General features: G+C 42.5%; 1 protein-coding gene across 1 annotated transcript in view; it reads left to right on the top strand.

Annotated features, from left to right (window-relative positions):
• Nucleotides 1-20,692, top strand: part of rbm17 (RNA binding motif protein 17) — a 66,465-nt gene that overhangs the window by 27,650 nt on the left and 18,123 nt on the right. Inside the window, exons 7-10 of the mRNA XM_073066539.1 lie at nucleotides 3,089-3,230; nucleotides 13,511-13,662; nucleotides 14,846-14,931; nucleotides 17,742-17,840. Of these exons, the coding sequence (XP_072922640.1) occupies nucleotides 3,089-3,230; nucleotides 13,511-13,662; nucleotides 14,846-14,931; nucleotides 17,742-17,840 (479 nt within the window). The remainder of the gene's footprint in view (nucleotides 1-3,088; nucleotides 3,231-13,510; nucleotides 13,663-14,845; nucleotides 14,932-17,741; nucleotides 17,841-20,692) is intronic.

Genomic DNA, 20,692 nt, shown 5'->3' with positions numbered 1-20,692 from the left:
TAATGTGGATAAATGTGAGGTTATCCACTTTGGTTGCAAGAACAGGAAAACAGATTATTATCTGAACGGTGGGCGATTAGGAAAAGGGGAGATGCAACAAGACCTGGGTGTCATTGTACACCAGTCATTGAAGGTGGATATGCAGGTACAGCAGGCGGTGAAAAAGGCAAATGGTATGTTGGCATTCATAGCAAAAGGATTTGAGTACAGGAACAGGGAGGTTCTACTGCAGTTGTACAAGGCCTTGGTGAGACCACACCTAGAGTATTGTGTGCAGTTTTGGCCCCCTAATTTGAGGAAAGACATTCTTGCCATAGAGGGAGTACAGAGAAGGTTCACCAGATTGATTCCTGGGATGGCAGGACTTTCATATGAAGAAAGACTGGATCGACTAGGCTTATACTCACTGGAATTTAGAAGATTGAGGTAGGATCTTATTGAAGCGTATAAAATTCTAAAGGGATTGGACAGGCTAGATGCAGGAAGATTGTTTCCGATGCTGGGGAAGTCCAGAACGAGGGGTCACAGTTTAAGGATAAAGGGGGTCTTTTAGGACCGAGATGAGGAAAAACTTCTTCACACAGAGAGTGGTGTATCTGTGGAATTCTCTGCACAGGAAACAGTTGAGGCCGGTTCATTGGCTATATTTAAGAGGAAGTTAGATATGGCCCTTGTGGCTAAAGGGATCAGGGGGTATGGAGAGAAAGCAGGTACAGGGTTCTGAGTTGGATGATCAGCCATGATCATACTGAATGACGGTGCAGGCTCAAAGGGCCGAATGGCCTACTCCTGCACCTATTTTCTATGTTTCTATGCTAAAGGGATAAATGATTTGATATTTTTGCCGCTGCTGCCTGTAAGGAGTGTGTACGTTCTCCCTGTGACCATGTGGGTTTCTTCAAGGTGCTCTGGTTTCGTGCCACAGTCCAAAGATGTACTGGTTGGTAGGTTAACTGATCATTGTAAATTGTCCTGTGATCAGGCTGGGGTTAAATTGGGTGTGGGGGGAGATGCAAGGTGGCACAGCTTGTTGGGTTTGAAGGGCCTATTCCACCCTGTATCTCTAAATAAATAAACAAGTAAAATAAAATGAATCTCAGGGTAGTTAGTATATGATGTTCCGTGTTGTATCTCAATAAATAAATAAATCAATCCAGATTTAGATTTGTTTTTATTACCTGTACATCAAAACACAGAGTGAAAGGTGTTGCTTGAGTTAACAGGCATCAAGTATCTCCATACACTCTGGGGCCAACACAGCATGCCCACAATGTTCAGTAGAACAGCAACAACAAAACACGACAACAACAACAGCGAAACAAGCCACTTCCCCGTGTTCCCAGCTGCTTTCAAATACAGGCCTCCAATCCCAGGGCAGACTGGACTCGCCCTCTACCTCTGGATTCGCTGACATTTACTGGTTTCCATTCACACCATTTTTTGGTTTGGGCAGAATTATTTAGAGATACAGCGCAGAACAGGTTCTTCCGGCCCAACGAGCCACACCGCCCAGCAACCCTCCCAGCCTATTTAACCTCTGGCCTAATCACAAGACAATTTGCAATGACCAATTAACCTACTAACTGCTATGCCTTTGGACTGTGAGAAGAAACTGGAGCACCCAAAGGAAACTCGTGCGCACATGTGAAGGATGTACACTCCTTACAGACTGCATTGGAATTGAATTCTGATGACCCAAGCTGCAATAGCATCATGCTAACTGCTATGCTACGACATTTATCAGTGTTCTAGTCTCTAGTATTGGTTTAAACTCCCAGAAATCAACCTTGGGGTTGATGATATCCTTTAAAACGATTGTCTGTACTGTGAATGTGGCAGGCATGGCTGCACTGATGTGTTCTGTGAACTTTGTTTCTGGGGCAGCTCCATTCATTGCAAAGACGTAATAATTAATATTTTTCAGATTTTGCAGCAGTCCCTAGTTTAGCTCATTTTACAGGTTTTATGGTTGTAATGACAGTGAGCCTGTTGATCGTCCCCGCACACAGCAGCTTAAAGAACCTGCACCATATGTGGTTCAGGAGGCAGTCTTCCTTCACACAGTGCCACAGTTAATGCTGTGTTTCTCCAACCCAGAGGACTAAGCTTGTGTGGATTCTGATTATCTTGGAATAATAATTCTAAAATTCTGAGAATAATGTAGGTTTTGTTTATAATTTAAAGCTTAATACCTTTAAATATGGTGGGACAGCCATGGGCAGTTGTGTTCCTAAGAACTGTTGGAGAGTCATAAAGCACCTTAGCACAGAAACAGGCCCTTAGGCCCAGTTAGTCCGTGCCACACCGTTATTCTGCCTAGTCTCATTGACCCGAAGCTGGGCCATAGCCCTCCATACCCCTCCCATCCATGTACTTACTCAAACCTCTCTTAAATGTTAAAATCAAACTCGCATCCACCATTCTACTGAAGCTCATTCCACACACCCACCACCCTCTGAGTGAAGTTCCTCTTCATGTTCCCTTTAAAATATTTCACCTTTCACCCTTGACCTATGACATCTAGTTCTTGTCTCACCAAACCTCAGTGGAAAAAGCCTGCTTGCATTTGCCTATCTACACCCCTCATAACTAAAAGCTTCAGTGTCAGCAGCACTGTCAGCTGAGGTCATTGGTGAAGTAATTAATGAGGGTTAGATCATGTTAGAGTTTGGTCAGATGTAATTAATTACAGTGGTGTAGTAGTTAGATTAACAACTGCGGCCCAAGTTCAATTCCGCTGTTGTCTGTAAAGAGTATGTACACACTCCCAGCGAGCGTGTGGGTTTCCTGTTGATTCTCATGTTTCTGTGGTGTAGAGGTTAGTAGGTTAATTGGTCACATGGGTGTAATGGGTGGTGCAGGACTGTTGTACCAGAAAGGCCTGTTACCATGCTATATCTCTAAGAAATAAGAAGCACAAATCTGTCCTACAGAGTCAAAGCATGCAGCAGTTGCCAGACTAACGAATGCTAGACCAAACATTTCAAAGACAATATGCATCTTTTTTTTAAAAAGCTAACTCTCAGGAAAAGGACAAGCTGATGGGTAGTCTCTGATGTTAATTTGCACTTTCTTTTCCTGTGCTTAGTCATTCCAACTTTCCAGTACGAGGAGGAATCGCGGTCTCGGAATGCCCCTGCCAAAGCTGCCATTCCTCCACCAGTGTACGATGAACCAGAAAGACCACGGTCCCCACCCGGTCCGACCAACTCCTTTATTGCAAACATGGGGTAGGTAACTAATTTCTTCATCAGAATGAAATGTACTTAGGATTTTCTTTTGTAGTGTTCATAACAAATTGTTTTTTGAAGAGGGTTCTTCATTTTTTTTTAGTCAATGTTTGCATATTCCTTAACTCATTCTCATTAGTATAAGTATGTACATAGCATGGTGGCGTAGCAGTTAGTATGTCACTTTACAGTGCCAGTGATCGATATTCAATACCTGCCGCTGTCTGTAAGGATTGCGTATGTTCTCTTTGTGACTGTGGGGGTTTCCTCTACATTCCAAAGGCGTACAGGTTAGGGTTAGTAAGCTGTGGGCATGCTATGTTGGCCAGAAGCATGGAGACACTTGTGGCCAGGCACCAGCACTTCCTTGTACTGTGTTGGTCATTGATGAAAATGACTCATTTCACTGTAGGTTTTGATGTCCTGGTGACAAATAAAACTAACTATTAATCTCTTGGCATAATCCTGAAATAATAATAAATAGGTCACTGGAAATTGTCCATTCTAAAGCAACATACCTTTAAGTTCCTTTAAGCTTACGAAATTCTTTGAAATGGAGTTAATTCTTATGTTTGCTTGTCATTTACAAGCCTATTTTCAGAATCAGCTTTATTAGTTATTATTACTTTTATTTATGATTTGTTGCAAAATTTGTTGTGGCAGCAATATAGCACAGGCATAAAAACAACTTAAGTTGCAATAAAAATAAATAGTGGAAAAGAGGAATAGCAAGGTAGTGTTCATGCACAATTCAGAAATCCTGTGGCAAAGGGAAAGATGCAGTTGAGTGTGGGTCTTGAGGCTCCAGAGCTTCCTCCCTGACATGTCGTGGATGGTGAGGGTCCTTAGTGATAGATGCTGCTTTCTTGAGGCACCTGCCTATTGAAGATGTCCTTCATGGTGGGGTGGGTTGTGCCTGTGATGGATCTGGCTGTGTCTACAACCCTCTGCAGCCTCACTGATTCTCTTCATTGGAGCCTATGGGGAAAATATTTTCTGAAGTTGCTCTTCTAATTAACAGCTTTATATTGAAGGAAATTAGGAAGTTATGATGTGGTGGTGTGTGTTAACTAAGTGGGAAGCTCCATTAACTTTGAGACACTTGAAGGAAGCGATATTCCTTCCCATCCCCCATCCTCACCACATTCTACAGGGTTGTATGGAGAGCATCCTGAGCAGCTGCATCACTGCCTGGTTCGGGAATTGCACTGTCTCGGATCACAAGACTCTGCAGCGGATAGTGAGGTCAGCTGAGAAGATCATCGGGGTCTCCCTTCCCACCATTACAGACATTTATACGACGCACTGCATCCGCAAAGCTAACAGCATTGTGAAGGACCCCACACACCCCTCACACAAACTCTGCTCCCTCCTGCCATCTGGCAAAAGGTACCAAAGCACTCGAGCTCTCACGACCAGACTGTGCAATAGTCTTCCTCCAAGCCATCAGACTCCTCATTACCCAGAGTCTAGACTGACATCTACATCGTTTATTATTATATTGAAATTTGTCCTCCACTGTGCCTATTGTCTTGTTTATTAATTATTGTACTGCCCTGCACTGTTTTGTGCACTTTATATAGTCCTGTGTACGTCTGTAGTCTAGTGTAGTTTTTGTGTTGTTTACATAGTCTAGTGTAGCTTTGAGTTGTCTCGCATAGTCTAGTGTTGTTTCATGTAGCACTATGGTCCTGGAGGAATGTTGTTTCGTTTTTACTGTGTACTGTACCAGCAGTTTATGGTCGAAATGACAATAAAAAGTGACTTGACAAGGTAAAGAAATCTTACGCCAGTGTCACTAGTCATCACTTCAATGCCAGGTTCAGATGGCTGGTTACAGTGTAGAGAAGATCCAACAATTGTTTTGAAATTACAAGTTTAAAACAAAATCTAAGTGTTGTAAATGGAAATGTTCTAAATCTAAACACAACATTTCTCATTTCACAGATTATTGTGGCCTCTGGGATTGCTCCTTTGCCCAGGATTGAGGGTGATAGTTTAGTGCTGGGGGTTGTTTTCTCATTGCCCATGTTCCTTTAATAAAGAAGACTAACATTCAGACAGAGGATGCTTTCATTCATTGGGGATAAGTAAATAGACCAAAATCCTAAAGAGATTTCTTAATTTACATTGGCACACTATAACTGTTTAACCAGCTGGAAAGGGAAATATTAAAATCCAACAATTGAGCAACGTTTTACATATGTGTCACAGCATCATCTGAACACAATATTCCATCGCACTCAGGACATTGTGCTCAGTTCTGCTCACCTCAAGGGTTTTAGAGAGGGTGCGGAGGAGATTTACAAGGATGCTTAGAGTGCATCTTATTAGGAAAGATTGAGTGAGCTAGTGCTTTTCTATTTGGAGTGAAGGAGGATGAGGGGTGACTTGGAAAAGGTGTATAAAATGATGAGGCATAGATAGAGTGGATAGTCAGAGACTTTTTCTCCAGGGCAGAAATGGCTAATATGAGGGGGCATATTTTTGAAGTAATTGGAGGAACGTATGGGGATGGGGGGAATTTCAGAAGTAGGTTTCTTTTTACAAATAGTAGTGAGTGCATGGAATGCTGTTGCCATGGATGGTGCTGGAGGCAGATACATTAGGGACTTTTATGAGACTCTTATTATAGGTACATGAATGATAGAAAATTGGAGGTTTATGTCAGAGGGAAGGGTTAAATTGATCTTGGTGTGGGTTAAAAGGTCAGCATAACATAGTGGGCAGAAAGGCCTGTACTGTGCTGTAATGTTCTGTGTTCTATCACTAAGGACATCATAATAAGGCTTGTATTTCTACTGCCCTTCATGCCAAGTGCTTGTGTAACGTAGGCATCATTATCATGTTGGAATCACGACAGCCTCTTCTTCACAGCAAGTTCCCAGCTGATCATAGACTGAGCAATAGGACATTGGGTGTAACTGTGCTTTTGTTCCAGATAAGACTGTGTGGGAGCTTTTGAGGGCAGATAGGGCCTCTGTGTACCATCCTCCTGTTCCAGTGCTCACTCAGCATTGCACTAGGATTAGCCCAATGTTTGTGTCTGGACCTCAAGTGGGCTTTGAGCTAGAGTGTTCTCATTCAGGCGTGGCAGCCACCTATTGAACTACTGCTGACCTTTCCAAACAAGTGCACTCACTCCAGCTTGACAGACAGTACTTCCAGGTGAGGAGACACTCCTTCACCTGCCGTGGTCATCTGCTGTATCGGGTGCTCCCTCTACGTCAGTGAGACCAAGCATAGATTGAGGGACCACTTCACTAAGCATCTTCTCTTCGTCTGCCACAAAAGGCAGGACCTCAGTTCGACTCCTCATTCCCATTCCGATCTGTCTGTCCATGACCTCCACTGCCACAATGAAACACTGCTCTGGTTGGAGGAGCACCACCGCATATTCCGTCTGAGTAGCCTCCAACCTGATGGCGTGAACATCTCCTCCCCCTTTTCTCCTTTTCCATTCCCTATTCTGGTTCCCTCTCACCTCTCTCTTCTTACCTGCCGTCACCTCCCCCTAGTTCCCCCTCCTCCTTCCCTTTCTCACATGGTCCACTGTCCTCTCCTATCAGATTCCTACTTCTTCAGCCCTTTACTGTTTCTACCTATCCCCTCCCAGCTTCTTACTTCATCTACCCTCCTCCACCCGCCCACCTTCCCTCTCACCTATCACCTGCCAGTCATTGTATTTTAGTTATTATTCTATTATGGTTTCATTAGGTATGACTGCAAGAAAATGATTTTCGGGGTCTATGTAGTGACAGATATGTACTTTGATAATATATTTACTTTGATGGAATTGATGGTTTTGTGGCGAAGTTTGTGGATTATACAAAGATGGGTGGAGGGCCAGGTAGCATGGAAGAAAGAGGGAGTCTGCAGAGGAATTAGCAAAGAAGTGGCAAATGGAATATTTTGTAGGGAAGTGTATAGAATTCCATTTTGGCAAAAGGAATAACAGCATAGACTGTTATTTCCAAGATGGCGGTGCGACGCAGCTTGCAGCGGCCACTCTGGAGCTGATTATCTGCTATTTGTGAAGTGGGGTGCCGTGTGCAATCATAATCGATTGAAAACGGATGTGGGAGCATGGAGGAACAGCGGGAAATCTCCAGGAAGACCTTCTTTGTTGCTGCTGCTGCTGTGAGGTCCGGGACTCTGCTGGGAAGAACAGGCCTCCAGTCCTCGGGGTCGCGTTGCCAATGGCCGTTGGCGGGGCCGTCTTAATACGCTCGGCAGAGGATGGTGCTCGGAGAAGCTGTGCCAGAGGGGATGGTCGTTGGCTCGGAGGTTCGACGGACTCAGAGTCCGTTGCGGTCAGGTCGCTTTCGGTGTGTGCTGCGTCTGCGAGGCTGGGTTCGACAGAGCTTTCGTTGTGTGCTGCGTCTGCGAGGCTGAGTCGGGCGGCGCCGTGGAAGTCCATAGCGGGGGTACTCCCTTCTGCCGCCGGCGTGGGATGGCGAGTCTGTCGGGACCCTGGGGTCTTGTGGAAACTGTGTGGTGATTTCTTTTGAATTTATAGTCCTTTAACATCTTCAGACTATTTTTACTGTGCCCATGGTCTGTTTTTTTTTTATCAATTATGCTATTGTTTGCACTGTTGTAACTATATGTTGTAACTATGTGGTTTTGTGCAGGTCTTGTAGCTTTAGTTTTTGGTCTTGTTTGTTTGTTGGGTTTGGAGCTCCTTTCCGAGGAACTCGCTAAGACGGTAGCGCGATATTAATACGCAGCAGCCTCTCCGGACTCTGGATTGGGGATTGCCAAACGTTATGTGGATTTTCTGGTGTAGTCTGTTTTGTCATATGCTTTTGTGATATCATTCTGGAGGAACGTTGTCTCATTTTTTAACTGCATTGCATTTGTGGTTTCTAAATGACAATAAACTGAATCTGAATCTGACTGTTTTCTAAACTGCGAGAAAATTCTGAAATCAGAGTTCCAAAGGGACTTGGGAGTCTTCTCATGCAGGAAGGACACAGCCTTGGAATAGAACATCTCTTTGGAACAGGTGGGGAATTTCTTTAGCCAGAGGGTGGTGAATCTGTGGAATTCATTGCCACAGATGGCTGTGGAAGCCAAACCTTTGGGTATATTTAAAGTGGAGTTTGATAGGTAAGGGGAGAAAGCAAAAAATGGGTTGCGAGTGAAAATCAGTCCACCATGATCAAATGGCAGAGCAGGTTTGATGGGCCGAATGGCCTAATTCTGCTCCAATGTCATATCATTGCATATAAAGCTATTGCGTAGTTTTAATTTCAAGGTTCTGTTTACACATCTGATTTGATGCGACACCTCTAACTTGCACTTACGTTGTTCTTTCTTGGGATATCACTGCTCAAGTTAGTTCACTCATGGGGACTGAGATAATGATGCGATTGGACATGAATAATTATGCAGAGTGTCCTGGCTTGCACAGACTCCACCCGTGTAGAACTGCTGCAAATCCGTGCCCTGTGATGCCACTTTGAATACACAATCTCTTTACTCATCCACGGACAGAACAGTGTGTGCTGTACGTGGTGTATTTCAGTCCTTGTCACACATCGGCTGTTGGATGGTGTTGGCACAATATAGATAAACTTGGTGCCTACAATGCTAATTTAAGGTGTACGCTGTCACCTTGATTCAAAGCAAATTTATCTTTTAGTCTTCAATTTCACAGAGCACTGCAGCACAGAAGCAGACCTTTTTCATCTGGCCCAGCTGAACTGTATTCTGCTTTGTCCCTCTGGCACACACCTGGACCATAGCCCTCCATGCCCCACATATCTGAACCTCACAAATGCTGCAATCAAACCTGCATCCACCACTTCTTGTTCCAACTTGCACCACCCTCTGAGTTGAAAAGCTCCCCCTTAAGTTCCCCTTACATATTTCACCTTAAGCCATGACCTCTAGTTCTAGTCTCAACCAACCTCAGTGGAAAAAGCCTGCTTGCGTTTAGCCTATCTACACCAGAACATGGACGAACATATCAGTTCCTGTCTGAGTGGTGACTCGGATTCACTTCAATTTGCCTACTGGAGCAACAGGTCCACAGCAGAAGCCATCTCATTGGCTCTTCACACAACCCTGGAACATCTGGACAGCAAATCTGCATACATCAGGATGTTCTTTATTGATTACAACTCAGCATACAATACCATCATCCCCTTAAAATTAATCTGTAAACTCCAAGTCCTGGGCCTCAATACCTCTTGTGCATTTGGATCCTGGATTTCCTCACTTGTCGACCCGAGTCAGTTTGGATTGGCAAAAACATCTCCACTATCTCCAACAGCACAGGTGCACCAAAGGGCTGTATGCTTAGCCCCCTACTCTACTCACTTTACACCTATGACTGCGTGGCTAAGTACAGCTCCAGCACCATCTTCAAGCTTGCTGATGACACAACTGTTGTGGGCCGTGTTAAAAGAAGTGATGAATCAGCATACAGGAGGGAGATTGAAAATTTGGCTGTGGTGTAATAACAACAACCCTTCCAGACATTCAGCCCATCTACATGAAACTGTCGTAGGAAAGCAGCATCCATCATCAAAGATCACCACCCAGGCCACGCTCTTTTCTCCCAGCTGTTATCAGGTAGAAGGTACAGGTGCCTTGGGACTCATACCACCAGGGGCAAGAACAGTTACTACCCCTCAACCATCAGACTCTAGAACAAAAAAGGATAACTGCACTCATCTATTGAGATTATAAATTTTACTATGAGCTTTGACTTTTATAATGCCTCTATCAAGTCTCCCCTTATTTCCATACGTGCCAGGGAATAAATTCTTAACCCAGGGTTTCCAACCTTTTTTATGCTATAGACCCTTACCATTAACCAAGGGGACCATGGAACTCCCTCCCTTTCCCCTATAACTCAGGTCCTCAAGTCCCAGCAATATTCTTGTAAATATTCATTGGATTCTTTCAATCTTATTCATACCTTTCACCTAGAAGATTGGAAAGGATGTGATTATTAATCTTTAAGTGAATCGTACAGCACAGAAACGGACCTTACTGCCCATTGTGTACATACTGACTAATGTACTCCCCTAAACTAGTCCCATGTGGTGCTGCTGTTGTCAGAATGTTTCAAGAGATGATACAATGCTTGAAACGATTTGGTAAATAAGCTAAATACTTGGAAATTGAATGCACTTATCCATTTGGGAAATTTTGATTACTCTCCTTGTGAGAACAAGGCTTTGGCAGTGGTGTTGGAACATTCTCATCTAGTTCCAACTGGCATCTGCCCACAAACTTACATCGACAGTTATTTTTTCAGAAACAAAACCCTCTCTACGATGGATTCTCAGCAACTGTAAGGAATCTTCAGATGAAGGGATAGAAAACAAACCAAAAAGCTACAGCGTTCTTGAGATGCATTTATAACCTCTCTCTTTCAGGCAAGGTTCCTAGCTGCTCTAAAAAGACTACTATTATCAAAGGAAAGTGCTTTAATGACTCCTGCCTTGTGGCTCTGATATTCACAACAGAGTCATAGAGCACTACAGCACAGAAACAGGCCCTTCTGACCCATCTAGTGCATGCTAAACTATTATTTTTGCCACGTTTCATTGACCTGCTCCTGGAACATAGCCCTCCATACCCTTCCCACCTATGTCCTTATCTGAATTTCTTGTAAATGTTTAAGTTACCCCTCAGGCGTTCCCATGAAGTGTTTTGAGAAGCTGATCATAACTCACATTAACTCCAGCTCTCAGACAACCTTGACTCACTGCACTTTGCTACAGCTGAAACATGTCTACAGCATATACCGTCAGAATCAAGTCTAATCTCACTGACACGTGTCATGAAATGTTTTGTGGCAGCAGTACATTACAACATGTCATTAAAAAAGCTATAAATTACAGCAAGATGGATATAGGACTGTGCAAAAGTCTTAGCTACATGTAAAACAAAATCTGTAAAATGGAGATGTCTTCAAAAATAATTAAATGAAAAGTTCCTAAATGTACTGTAGGCTTTGGCTGTCTTGCTTGCTTTAGTCTCTCCGGCTAATCCCAGACAGCCTCGATGTTGAGATCAGGGTTCTGTGGAGGCCATGCCATCTGAAACCATACTAAACAGGGGTTCCCAACCTTTTTAATGCCATAGACCATTACCATTAAGCAAAGGGTGTGTGGACCCCAGATTGGGATTTTTTTATTTTATAAAAAATCTAGGGTGCCCAAGACTTCTGCACTGCACTGTATATAAAAAAATAAACAAATTGTATAAAAAAGAGGAGAAGGAAAAGTGAGGTCGTGTTCACGGTTTATTGTCCGTTCAGAAATCTGATGATGGACAGGAAGAGGCAGTTCCTGAAACGTTAAGTGTGTGTGTTTTAGGCTCCTGTACCACCACCTTGATGGTAGCAATTAGAAGAGGGCGTGTCCTGGGTGATGGGCGTCCTTAATGACGGTGCAGCCTTTCTGATGTATCGCCTTTTGAATGTGTCCTTGATGCTGGGAAGGCTCGTGCCTGTAATTTAGCTGGCTGAATTTACAACTTTCTGCAGCTTTTTCCCATCCTGTGCAACGGCCCCTCCATTCCAGATGGTGATGCAGCCAGTTAGAATGCTCTCCATGGTACATCTGTAGAAATTTGTGAGTGTCTTTGGTGACATACCAAGTTTCCTTAAACTCTAATGAAATGTAGTCACTGTCATACCTTTGTAATTGCATTAATATGTTGGGTCCAGAATAGATCCTCAGAGATGTTGGCACCTAGGAACTTGGAACTAATGAGGGAACACACACCAGTCCTCATAGACGGATCAGAAGTGGAAAGAGTGAGCAATTTTAAGTTCCTGGGTATCAATATCTCTGAGGACCTAAACTAGACCCAACATATCAATGCAGTTATAAAGAAGGCAAGACAGCGTTTCATTCAGAGTTTGAGGAGATTAGGTATGTTACAAAAAACAGTCACAAGTTTCTACAGATGCACCGTGGAAGGGCGTTCTTACTGACTGCGTCACTGTCTGTTATGGGGGTAGGGGAGGGGGGCTACTGCACAGGATCAAAATAAGCTGCAGACTTGTGAACTTAGTCAACTCCATTAATCTCTTTAGTATCTGGGACATCTTCAAGGAGTGATGCATCAAAAAGTTGCCATCCATCATTAACGACCTTCATCATCCTTGACATGCCCTCTTCTCATTGCTACCATCAAGAAGAAGCGCGAAGGCACACTCTCAACGATTCAGGAACAGCTTCTTCCCCTCTGCTGTCTGATTTCTGAATGGACATGGAACCCATGAATACTAACTCACTACTTTTTTTTTGCCCTACTTATTTAACTATTTAATACAGTATGGAGCTTAGGGAAATAGAGGGCTATAGGTAGCCCTAGGTAATTTCTAAGGTAAGGACATGTTCGGCACAGCTTTGTGGGCTGAAGGGCCTGTATTGTGCTGTAGATTTTCTAAGTTTCTATATATTCATACTGTAATTCAGTTTTTCTCTATCATGTATTGCATCGTACCGCTGCCGCAAAGTTAACAAATTTCACGACATATGCGAATGATATTAAACCTGATTCTGATCCTTTGATGGGTACTGGTTTGTGTTCCTTCGACTTCTCCTTCCTGAAGTCCACAATCAATTCCTTAGCATTACTGAGGTTGAATGCAAGATTATTGTTGCGACACCACTCAGCCAGCTGAAATATCTCGTTCCTGTACTGCTCCTTGTCACCATCTGAAATTCTGTCAACAATGGTTGTTAGTCAGCACAGTTATAGATGGAGTTTGCGCTCTGCCTAGCCACATAGTCATGGGTGTAGAGAGATTAGAGCAGTGGGCCAATCACGCATCCTTGAGGTGCACCAGTGTTGATTATCAGTGAGGAGGAGATGTTAGTTCTGATCTGCACAGACTCTGGTCTCCCAGTGAGGAAGTCAAGGATCCAGTTGCAGAGAGAGGAATGGAGGCTGAGGGTTTGAAGCTTGTTGATAAGAACTGAGGGTATGATTGTGTTGAATGCAGTAATGTAATCAATAAACTGCAGCCTGACATAGGTATTATTATTGTCCAGATTATCCAAGGCTGAGTGGAGAGCCAGTGAGGTTGCATCCACTGTGGTGATAGGCAAATTGCAAGTTTTCAGGAAACTTTTCAGGGAGCATGGGCTCATTGGACTGGAAGGTCCTGTTACCATGCTGTATCTCTAAATATAATTAAAATAATGATCAAGACAAGTTTTTCATTATATCTTGGCACGTGTAACAGTAATAAATCAATTTACCTATGTTTAATTTATACCCTTCTGTTTTCCTTCTTTTGACAGAGGTACAGTGGCTCACAAGATTATGCAGAAATATGGCTTTCGTGAGGGACAAGGCTTGGGGAAACATGAACAAGGGTTGAGTACGGCACTGTCAGTGGAGAAGACGAGCAAACGTGGAGGAAAGATCATTGTTGGTGACAGTGCAGAAAAAGGTACCCCTGCTCGAGAGGTTAAAATGCTGCATTTTGATCTCCCTTCTGCTCATTCTGATGTTGTCATGTTTGAAGTTTATAGAGTCATAGAGCAATACAGCGCAGGTACAAGCCCTTCGGCCCATCCAGTCCATGCCGATCAGAATGCCCACCCAGCTGGTTCTAACTTCATGCATTTGGCCCATATCCCTCTAATCCCATCCCTCTGGGTACCTATCCAAGTGCTTCTTGAATGTTGCTGTGCCTGCCTCAGCCAATTCCTCTGGCAGCTCCACTTCTGCATGAAAAACTGAATAGCTAATTTTGTGATTTGATGTAGTTTATTTATTTAAAGCTACCTTCTGTTACGAACATGACTACTTAAAGAGTGAACAATAGAGCACTGAAAGATGTGGGAATACAGATCCATAATTCCTTGAAAGTGGCATCATAGTGTCGAAAGAGAGCTTTTTGGCACATTGTCTTTCATAAATCAGAGCGTTGAGTACAGAAGTTGGGATGTTATGTTGAGGTTGGACAAGATGTTGATGAGGCCCAATTTGGAGTATTGTGTGCAGCTCTGGTCTCCTACCGACAGAATAGATATAAATAAGATTAAAAGAGTATGGAGAAAATTTACAAGGAACTTGCAAGACTTGAGGACCTGAATTATAGGGAAAGGCTGAATAGGCTGGGACTTTATTCCCTGGAGCATTGGAGAATAAAGGAAAATTTTATAGAGGTTTACAAAATTACGAGAGCTATAGATAGGGTCAATGCAAGCAGACTTTTGAGTGAGATTAGAACTAGAGCTCATGGAGTAAAATATTTAAGGGAAACTTCTTCACTCAGATGGTGGTGAGAGCGGGGGACGAGCCGCCAGCGGGAAGTGGCAGATGCAGGTTCATTTGCAACATTTAAGAGAAATTTGTATGAGTAAAGTATTGGAAGCAATGGAGGGCAGGTCGATGGGACTAGGCAGAATGACAGTTCGGCATGGACTGGATGGGTAATGACACGAAACATTGGAGGTCTCTGCTCTCCTTTCAATATCTAAATGATCAAGTTCCAGTGACATCCTCCAATGTAAACTTCATAGGGGGATAGAAGGGCTGCTCAGTGAGGTTTAAAATAGCAGCTGCATAACATATACTGGAGAGTGAGGCTACATGATTAATTCTCAAATTTATGTTGTCTTTTACAGTAGAAATGCCAGCGACAGCTAAGAAATCAGAATCAAATCCTCTGACAGAAATCCTGAAAAACCCTACAAAAGTGGTTCTACTGCGGGTGAGGAATCAAAACATTAACCTGTTTGTGTTTTAAAATGAAATTTGAATTGGGAAAATGCCCATTACCACATTGTCAGACACCCAGCTCCAGACATTTTGCTGCTTCCAATTAGTTATCCTATGCCTTATATGAAAATCTGACTGGATTTTCAATGTGTGTAATTTTTAAAAATTCATTATACACGTTTAGTTGCTGATGAAATCTACCACTACATCTCAAGTAATTGTACAGTGGATTCCAGTTAACTGGAACACATTAGAGTCAGTACATTTTTGCCCAATTAAGCGGCTGCCCCAGTTAGCCAAAGTTTCATTGAAATAGTTTTTTAAAAAGTCAAACTACCATTTCAAATTATGTATTTGGATGAAATACAAAACAAATTAGAACTCTACCAATATTATTACAGTGCTATAAAACTGTATTAGTTCCTAATAGTTGTCGATGGAGGAATTCATCCAGTGTACGCTACCATGCTCTTTTGACTGTAAGTGAGCAAAATCAGCACAGATACCTAGTGCAGATAATGGACTGCCTTCCTTACCTCCCTGCATGAAGTAATGTTAAAAATCACTGTTTATTAACTCTGTTGGTTGGCCCAAATGAATAACTTAACACTAGTGTACACAATCGATGCTATTTAACAACTCTTCACTCTAAGCATGGTATAGTTTCCAACAGCCACACTAGTGCACATGACTGACCCTTGTTAGAAACTGTTGATACCCCAAATCTTCTTTTTCATTGTAATATTCAAGATGATCAATGGCTTCTGGTTCTTACTTGATGAAGTAGTGAAATTGTTTTATTTTTAACTCCCGGCCATTTCTTGTATCTCCAAGTCTGAAACTGCTATGAACAAAATAGTTCTGAATAGTTTTACTGCTTATTTCTTGCCAACTATCAGTGACAAAAATCATTGCTTTTTGAAACCGATGCTATTTAAAAAACTGTTCACTTTAAGCATGGTGTAGTAGCACGGTTCTAATGGCCGCACAAGTGAACAACACTGGCACTAGTTAAAAACTGTTCAGCAACACTCTTCTGTCCCAATTAAGCGGCATGGTATCACAAATAAACGAAGGGAATCCCAGCTGTCTTCTTGATTAGATTTTGTTCTTTAAGAGTTGTCCCAAATAAGTGGCCGAACCAATTAAGGGTTTTTAGCCATTTGAATTAATAGTTCATTCGTGCATTGTAAGAGTTTTTTTCTTGGTAGTACACTGGCTGGAGACAATCTACAACTTAAGCATGTTTGTTTTCTTGTTTTTTTTCCATTTCTGGTAAGAACATAGAACATTACAACACCATACAGTCCCATGAGATTGTGCCGACCCTTTAACTACTCTGAGACCAATCTAACCCTTCCCTCCTATATGATGTTATTCCTTTTAATGCCTTGTGGCACATCAGGCAGCAACCTTGTCATTTCTTTTAGAGGCCAAGTTGCTAGCTAGACACTCACTAGAAAGCATTCAAGGAGCAGGCTGAATTTGAACCTGGGACCAACTGCCTCAAAGTCTGGTGCGGATGCCACTACACCACTGGCCAGCTATTCCCTCCTACAAAGCCCTGCATTTTTCTATCATCCATGTGCCTATCTTAGACTTTCTTAAATGCATCCAATTCTACCACCATCCCTGGCCGTGCATTCAATGCATCTACCACTCCCTGCAAAAAAAACGAGCTACCTCTGGCATACCCCTCTAGACATTCCTCCAATCACCTTAAAATTATGTACCCTGGTATCAGCCCTTTCCATTTTAGGAAAAAGTCTCAGGCTGTTCATTGATCTATGCCTCTTACCTTGTATACCTCTATCAAGTAACCATGTAATGTTGATGAAAATCTGCAATTACATCTCAAGTAATTGTATTTAGCCCTTGGAAACACTAGTCAGTTCATTCAAGTCTGGTAACATTTTTCTATTTAATCCATTGGGTGGAGGTAATCACAGAATCCACAAACAAAATACAGTGGAAAGGTTTGTACTACTTATATTTGGAAATGTTTATCTTCAACTTGAGTTTATTCTGGAAGCATAAAAACTGCAGAGGTTGGAAAGCTGAAATAAAAACAAATGCATGGGCTTCTACAGATTCAGCAGTATCTATGGAGGGGAATAAACCGGCCACATTTCAGGCTGAGACCCTTCATCAGGGCTGGAAAGGAAGGGGGCAAAAACCAGAATAAGAAGGTGGGGGGGGGGGTAGGTGAATGAGTACAAGCTGGCAGGTGATAGGTGAGACTAGATGAGGGGGAAGGTAGCTGAGTGGGGAAGGAGGGGGGGGAATAATATAAGAAACTTGGTGCTGATAGGTAGAAGAGGTAAAGGGCTGAAGAAGAAGCAATCTAATAGGAGAGGACAGTGGACCATGAGAGATGGGGCAGGAGGAGGTGAACCTAGGGGAAAAGAATGGCATATGAGAAGAGGTGTGAGGGTAACCAGAATAGAAAAAGAGAATGCGGTGGGGGGAAAATTTACCAGAAGTTAGAGATCAATATTCATTCCATCAGTTGGAGGCTACCCAGATGTCATATAAGGTGTTACTCCTCCAACCTGAGTGACCTCGTGGCAATAGAGGAAGCCATGGACCGACACGTCAGAATGGTAATGGAAAGTCCATTCAGATAAAAGTTGCATGTCACCTAAGATCCAGTTTGTTGCTACATATTAAAGCTGAATTTAGAAGTCACAGAATATCTTTGTGAAAAGAATAATGTGGTATAACATTGACTTTCTTTGTTGGCATTGATGTAAAACAAGCTCTTTACATTGATTGGCCTGTATTTGATTTTCCTGCTGTTAGAACATGGTGGGAGCTGGAGAAGTCGATGACGACCTGGAAGGTGAAACCAAGGAAGAATGTGAAAAATACGGCAAAGTGACCAAGTGTGTCATATTCGAGGTAGGAACTTTAGAGATCCTTATCAGAATGGATTGTGCTTATCTGTGGTTCTCTATCTTCTCGTCACCAGTGGGCTTGCCTCTGGCTTTAACACTTGTATATGATGGCACAAAAGGCAGAGGCCGTTGGGAAGCCCAACACTGGCTAATCCGACCTCTTAGCTCAGATGCTGGACTCTCCATGGAGTATGAGATGGAGCGCCAAAGTACCAAGGTGTGGTGCATCTGACTCCAATGATGGTCAGAATAGGTGGTGTGGCCTCTTTCATTTGAACAGGGTAATCGCTCTGATCTGAAGGAAGATGTAGGTGAATGGTTTACAGGTGACCTCCAAATTTTTTTGGGGAAGGAGAGGGGGTGGGTGGTCTTCCCAAAAAAGTCCATTTTGCAATTTCCTTAACACAAAGCCACATTATCCTGAGTAACTTCAAAGGCAACATGGAGGAGCGTTCCCTGTTTAACTGAAAGGTAGTTGGAGACTTGGGGCCCTAACAAATTGAATGAATGTGCTGGAATGGGAACTTCAAGACTGCATCAAATATTGGAGTCTTAATTTTTTTTGTTCACTCATACCAGTTCTGCTAGAATTCCACAGTAATTTACCATCGTTTTAATGCTTGGGCACATCTGAATGCTGACAATGCACCAAAGCTACCTGAAGTTCAGCAAGTAATTCTGCTGACACAAGAAACCACAAGTACTGTTATTGGGACCAAGAAACCAACTCTGGCAGATCAGAACTGATGCACGTCCTCAACACAAAACACAACCATCCATTTGCCTCCAAAGATGTTGCCTGACCTACTGAGTTCCTTCAGCAGTTTCTTGCATTTTTGCTAATAATTTTGCTGTTTATTCTCAACTCAAACACCACATCCAATCATGAGTGCCTGAATTTCTTTTCACAAAAAAATGGCTCAAAATTTTCTTTATATTTCTTCTTCAAGCTAAACAAAATCTTGGTGGATCTTTGCTCTTCTGTCTGTATTCTACCAGTAGTATGGAGTTCAAAATAGCACAGATTCGTACAGTTGAGGTTTTAAAGTAAGGGTTTATAAATGTTCAGCATTCTATAATGACTTGTAGAATCTTTACTACCTGGAATTAAGTCCAGAATAACATTAACATGTTTTATGGCCTTTATTGAAAGAGGCTGTTTGGTTAATTGACGAACGGGAGAAAATCTACAGATGCTGGAAATCCGACCAACACACTCAAAATGTTGGAAGAACTCAGCAGGCCAGGCAGCATCTATAGAAAAAAGTACAGTTGACGTTTCGGGCCTAGACCCTTCGGCAGGAGGGTCTCAGCCCAAAACGTGGACTGTACTTTTTTTCCATAGATGCTGCCTGGCCTGCTGAGTTCTCCAACATTTTGTGTGTGTGTATTGTTTGGCTCACTGAGTTCCTTTTTGATATCCCCACAATATTGTTCTCTGTCAGGAATGTGCTCAATCTTAATTATACCCCATGACTTACAGCACCCTATCAGGCAATCCTATTAATGCTAGAGGAATTATAAAAGACTTAGCTGTGCAGTGGAGAATGTAGGAAAGCCGTGTTACAAAGGGGTTACATTCTGAGAAAACCATCCCTACTGTGATTTTCTGTGATGCGAACCCTTGAGGAAAATTGACTTAACCTGTTATTTCTTTCACATTTTGTGCTTTTAACTTTTTTCTCACTTAAGTTCCATAAGAATGAAATTTTATGCTGTGTCTGTGTCTCAAATTATTGGTAGCTTATTGTGCATTCCATAAGGGTGAATTTCCATTACCTGAACTACTGTAGAGTGGGAGTATACTGCACTTAAAACAAAATTTACCCATTTACTGATGCAACTTTACAGCAAGTTGCTGAAATTTTTTTTTGAAATCAAAGCACCAGCCAATGAAAATGTTTGTGGTTAACCATTATCTATATTACATACAAAGATGGGGAAGAAATACTAGAAAGACGGGAGCTGTTCCAAGTGCATAAATATAGCATTAAAAGGGCCTGAAGGATCATTCAGGACCCGAGTCACCCCAACCACAAACTGTTCCAGCTGCTACCCTCTGGGATATGGTACTGCAGCATTAAAGCCAGGACCAACAGGCTCCGGGACAGCTACTTCCACCAGGCCATCAGACTGATTACCGTAGATGTCGGATTATAAGCCGCTACTTTTTTCCCACATTTTGAACAGCTTTGAACACTGCGGCCTTTACTACGGTGTGGCTAATGCATGATTTTTTTTCATGCCGCCAAAAACATTTTGCCTCGTAACAGTAGACCAATAAAATTGATGAGTAGTTCACAGAGGTCCAATGAAATTGTACGATAAATCAAGCACACTTTCACAATTAAATTATTGTAAATCAGTCATTTGTACTCACCCTCATCAACATGGAAAACACTCGAAGAAAAGCATTGTGCTGCCTTTATGGCAGTTATTTAGTTTATAATACTTTCGCTTAGTAATTCATTTGTTAGTATTTTCTAGTTAAAGTTAGAAGTGTTAAGTATATTTGTTTTCTGTACATCCCGGGATACTATGACGTCACATCCGGTTTCGCCGCGTCTTGTGGGAAATACCGGTTTGCGATAAACGGGAAGGTGGGGGCGAGCGCATTACGCGAGCGGCATTAGACCCGAGCGAAACGCTGCTTTTAAGTTAAAGGCGATCAATAACTTTTCCTGGTAGGCTGCAGTATATATTTTTTTACCAGTCGTTAGGAGATATTGGAATGTTGTTCGTGCACTGTTCAGTAAAAAAGTATACGCAACGTAATTTGTGTGTTACCGATACGTATGTATATTTAAAAGTAGCCGTGTTAGAGGCACGGTTCGAAAAAAAGCACTTGCAATATGT

Source organism: Hemitrygon akajei, chromosome 14, assembly GCF_048418815.1.
Source record: "Hemitrygon akajei chromosome 14, sHemAka1.3, whole genome shotgun sequence".
Lineage (NCBI taxonomy): Eukaryota > Metazoa > Chordata > Chondrichthyes > Myliobatiformes > Dasyatidae > Hemitrygon > Hemitrygon akajei.
The sequence above is the reverse complement of the archived record's forward strand: the minus strand, read 5'-3'. Positions and strand labels throughout refer to the sequence as shown.